Genomic DNA, 5,000 nt, shown 5'->3' on the forward strand with positions numbered 1-5,000 from the left:
TGGTGGGTGTCTGCTATCTGCTGTTGTAGATTGGTTACCCTTTCTTTTCTTTGATTTATCAGCTGTGGCAGATCCTCTTCTTTCTTGCCGCGTGTTTTCTCAGCTTTTCCTTCGTCCCTACCCGGATCCCTCATTTCACCGGCCTTTTCAAGCAATGCCATGATCTCTTCGTTTTGCTTGCCATTCAGCTCTGTCAACAGACCCTCCAACTCTTCTTGAGGTAGTTTCTCAGCATTGGCTCTAAGTGCCTTCTTGTCCCTCTCGTGTTGGGCAATCAATTCTGACAAATGCTTTATCACTCTCATGCTTTCTTCATTTAATCGTTGCACTTCAAGGACACGCTCTTCCAAGGCCTTGTTTTCTCTCATAAACGCCTCTCTTTCCAGTTCGACTTGTCTCATGTTGGCTGCCATCATATTTTGCATTTGAACTCGATGTTCAGCTAGCTCACTCTGCATTTGCTGCCGGAGTCCCGCCCTCTCTTCCCCTAATCTGGCTATCAGCATTTCCATCTGTATAAATTATGTACATTACGTAAGCGTAAGTATCAACTATGAAAACAAATCGGCACATTTCCCCTATCGAGTTTCCTCGACAAATATCTTAGAATTGTTATACATTTTGAATTAAATCAGCAAACTACATAGAATTGGAACCGGCGATAAGTGCAACTATAGGCATTTTCCTCCCTATTTGGTATTTTCTCTCTCAGAAGAGCATCTTTTATGTCATAAAAGCCATAGATGCATATCTAGCATATACATCTGTAACATATGTCAACATTTTGGATTTCTCAGGCCATATTCTGAGTCAATTAAAAGACTGCGTTCCTATGTTCTCTGACAAAATAATGGACTAAAAATTATTATTATTGTCTTAGAGAGCATGGAAGTCCTTCTTACAATTGGGTGGTCATGGTAGTCTTTTGAGATGCGGCTGTGAAAACACAGGGCATGCGTATCACTTTACGTTACCTCCTCTGCATGTTCTCTATTTTCCTGTTGCAAGCGTGACTGTTGTTCCTATAAAAAAGATATAATAAGTCACGTTTCATTTTGATTGCACGGATAGTTTGTTATGTCCAATTTCTGTATACAGTTTCATCGAGTGATTTTGCTTAAAATTGTAACGAAATAGACTGCGTGGTTGCATTTAACATTCATTTCTTTTATTAGCATTTCAATTATTCGTTTGTTATCTAGGGCTTATAGCCATTCCTAGTTATTTTACATCGCAGTGTTTACAAGTCTCCCCCCACCACTGTCTACATAAGGTTGAATAACACATACTAAGAGGCTACAATTATCTTAAAACTCGGGCCTGCAAAAATACAGTAGTGTATCCCTAATTTAGCGTTACACGTTATACATCGGACGCATGAATCATGATGTTCGAGTCCGTTTGTTTATAATAAATTTCATAGAACCCTATCAACATATATCCCTTTAGAATTGCAAAATTGCTTTACAGAACGATAATAATGCTTGTCAAAAAAGCAGAATAAGGGGAAAATATCTGCCGGGAAGATGCCACTATTACGAGTCGAACCTGGATTATCTACATCACAGGTGGTGACAATGACCGCTACACCTTGTACGCTCAGAATAGTTAAAAAGGTGAAAATAGTTAACTTATTTCAAAATGACTAACAACGCAACCTCCGAAATGACTCATGGAAGCATTTTTTGCAGAAAAAAATTAACAGAAACGAAGGAGAGCTTTTAAAACATCTTTCCAAGAAGGTGAACTTACGTGACGTGGTGTATTTTGGATTACTCAAGTCAAAAGTGTTTTGAGAGTTTCCATCGAGAGTGATCTAAGTATTACCAAACTCAAACAGATCTGTGGTAATATTGTTTCCCTCTTACAGTACCGCTCAAAACTGAGTAAGTTGTCAGTAGCGTCACTTTATTTCCTGCGCGACGCGAGTCGCGTCTGAGCGGAAAATTTTGACATAAATTTCGCGTACCGCTTTACAAATGCAGCTATTAGCCACTTTCTAAACGAGTAAGGGCCTGGGAATGAGGTTTTAAAATTTAATGATTGGAAAAAATTGTTTCCAGTGCATGAAAGAGCATCTAAAAAATGGTCGCCTTACCAACTTTGACGCTGTTCAGTTGAATTGGAGCAAAGAAAAAGCTTTTGAAAATTGTCAAAATTAGAGACTTAATTTGTATGGTTTAGAGGGACGCACTTTCCGAAATAGAGACATTTGTATGGGAATTTTTTAAAGATTTAAATGCATGTTATCTGGTGGATTTGTTCAAACTTGCTGAATATGAGAATTTATTTAGTCCAATTTTTTTGATTTTCAATGAAGTTCGGGTTCGTTCCCAGGCCCTCACTCCCTTAGAAAGTGACTAATTGTTCAAATACACACAGCATCATTGAGGTCATCACTAATCGAAATAGCGCAGTCCTCTTGTAAACAAACGACGAATTTTAAATTCGTTATCTACAATCATGGACAAAACCCTTGGGAAGGTCAGCACTTTTGACGTCTTCATTGCTTCTCTCCCCTCCCCCCTATTCCATGTTGTGCAAAACTGAATGGTTTTAGTGGGAAATTGTTGTTCCAACATTGAATAGGGGGCAGGGGGGCTATATAAGAGAAGGTGAAACTATTTCTCTTGCGCTTTAACAGAAGCGGGTTGAAGTACAGCTCTGATGCGGTTCATTTACATAACCTTCCCAACTACTTTTGTCTATGATTGTAGTTCGCCACAAACAAATGGCTAGTGACTGTTTACTGTATTTTGCTTTCAGACCACAAATTTGCATAAAACCGCAAACGGCTGGCTATCCAACTTGAAACCATCCACTCAACATGACCGAAAAATTCACTCATTAATCAATACACGCTTGAGAAGCCGAGAACAAACTCTATTAAAGTAGACGGAGTTTATTTCATTTCCTTCTTTTGCATGCCTATCGGAAATGGTGCAGTCCTCGTGTAAACAAAACGAGAAGATTATTCGAAAAGTTTTTATTGGCTTACATGAGAAATTTACATAACTTCAAAACAACTAGGGCGTGATCTAATGTTTGCACCTTGGACTACGTGCTTTGCTTTAACCCAGAAAAGTGAAAACACCGCCACGTGCCTCCTATTGTTCATTGGCCAATCATAACCCCGCTACGTCATTACCATTGTACAGTTTGTTACACAGGAAACAACAAGACTGAAATCTAACATGATGTATGACTCGGTCCTCTTCGGGCCCGAGTAAATAGGGGATACTTTGACTGACCTCAAGCCGCCTCCTCTCTTGTTCTTGATAAGCCTTCCTTTTTATCTCCCTTGCTGCTTTGTCGTCATAGTTCTCCATTTTCTTCAGAATCTCAAGGCAATGTTGCTTTTCTCGTCTTAGTTCCTATAATGTGTCGAGAGTTATTTGGTTGACTGTGAATATATGAAATTCATCCATAATTAAGTTGTGTTCATAACTGCGATGATCATTCTCATCTTCAGTTATTTGGTTGTTTGAAAAAGTTGAATTATATGGCGTATGGTTTTGGACATGCATTGGATATTTGCTGAATATAAGGATAATCACTTCTTGGGCATGCTCATAAACTCCAGCTTGTATGCAAAGAATAATTTTTCCGATGAGTAAAGAGACACGATAGGAATAAATCGGTTGATTAACATTCTGTGCTTATACGTCGGAATTTTAGCAATATTTAATGGGGGCAATTGGAGACAGGTGCTTCCACTTTTTTAAAAGAAACTTTGCAAAGATTTTCGTCTTAAAATAAATAAGGAAGGAAGGAAGGATTCTCTGTACAGATTACCTCGTGAAAGTCAAAGAAGGTCGCAGCGATTGCATCTTTTGCTCCTACTGCTGTCGAATCGAAGTCGGATTTAATTAGATCATACACTGTCATTATGTCATCAAAGGTTAACTTAGTTCCTTCGCTTCCCTGCAAACACTGAAGAACTGGATCCAGATGCGTTTGCTTCAGTTGAAGCAAGAGATCGTTGCAGTATTCTTGTGTCTTCTGCGCATTTTTGGCTTGCCATTCATTCAACTTGTCATTTAATGATACCTGATAAAATAAACTGAGTTATTACTTCAATCAGTAGTCTTGTGGATAGGATTAAACACGACCCGTTGACTTTTGCCAACCAAATTTCAGTTACAAGGGGACAAAATATTAATTCAGTATGGACATATAGAAAACTAAAATGCTGTCTGGGAGGAATCATGTCTTTTTGTTCCAGATGGTTTCATAGGCGGTTTTAACTTATGTTGGCTTCTAACTGTTTTAAGTCATGCCGTTTTTCTCATACACATTGTTTCTCCACCCTTTTTGTGTGCTATGATGTTTTACTCTACGCCACGGCTTTGTCAAGTATCATGAGAAATAACACCAAGCCACTGTGTTGTAAACTGCCGACAATTCAAGCCAATACCGTTACCAAGACATACCTAATAGTGGTTCAGATCGCAGCTTATCATTGAAACGGTAGCAATGAATTATCTCGTTTTTTCCCCCATTTTTTCAAGGTTGTCAAATTGATGAAAAACTTAATTACAACTGCCCTGCCCCACCTTAAGTTGTCTCAAATGCCTCTCAGTTGTGTTGGTAGACATCCCAGTAGTTTCCGCCATAAACTGTCCCTGGCACTGCTCTAATGCAAAGTTGTGATTTTTACGTATCTCATCATTGTCACAAGGCATTTTGTCTGACAGTAGTGTTGTCATAAGGCCATCGTACGTCTCCTGGGAGATCCCTTTGGCGTCAAAACACTTGTTTTCAACAAATGTCTCCCATGCTGCCTGCACATTTGGAATAGCACCAGGAGTGTTGATGGCTTCAACGTACAAGGAAACCAAAGCAGCGAGACCTATAACATGGGAAATTATTTAGGGCCAATTATTGAAAAACATCCTAACTGGGGCGCATTTTCAGATCATCTTGGAGTTCTAGTCATTATACATGACCAGACTAATTTTGATAAAGGCTGTGGTTTTGATGAGCACCACCTGATCTTT

General features: G+C 39.0%; 1 protein-coding gene and 1 long non-coding RNA gene across 2 annotated transcripts in view; one reads left to right on the forward strand and one right to left on the reverse strand.

Moving 5' to 3' along the window:
- The window catches only part of LOC137969579 (uncharacterized), an 18,847-nt gene that overhangs the window by 8,857 nt on the left and 4,990 nt on the right, over positions 1 to 5,000 (forward strand). The window lies entirely within an intron of this gene.
- Positions 1 to 5,000, reverse strand: part of LOC137969577 (guanylate-binding protein 6-like) — a 47,045-nt gene that overhangs the window by 1,039 nt on the left and 41,006 nt on the right. Inside the window, exons 10-14 of the mRNA XM_068815883.1 lie at positions 4,557 to 4,852; positions 3,796 to 4,050; positions 3,252 to 3,374; positions 975 to 1,022; positions 1 to 512 (exon numbers count right to left, since the gene is read on the reverse strand). The exon at positions 1 to 512 is cut by the window's left edge and continues 1,039 nt beyond it. Coding sequence (XP_068671984.1) covers positions 1 to 512; positions 975 to 1,022; positions 3,252 to 3,374; positions 3,796 to 4,050; positions 4,557 to 4,852 — 1,234 coding nt within the window. The remainder of the gene's footprint in view (positions 513 to 974; positions 1,023 to 3,251; positions 3,375 to 3,795; positions 4,051 to 4,556; positions 4,853 to 5,000) is intronic.

Source organism: Montipora foliosa, chromosome 9 (genome assembly GCF_036669935.1).
Source record: "Montipora foliosa isolate CH-2021 chromosome 9, ASM3666993v2, whole genome shotgun sequence".
Lineage (NCBI taxonomy): Eukaryota > Metazoa > Cnidaria > Anthozoa > Scleractinia > Acroporidae > Montipora > Montipora foliosa.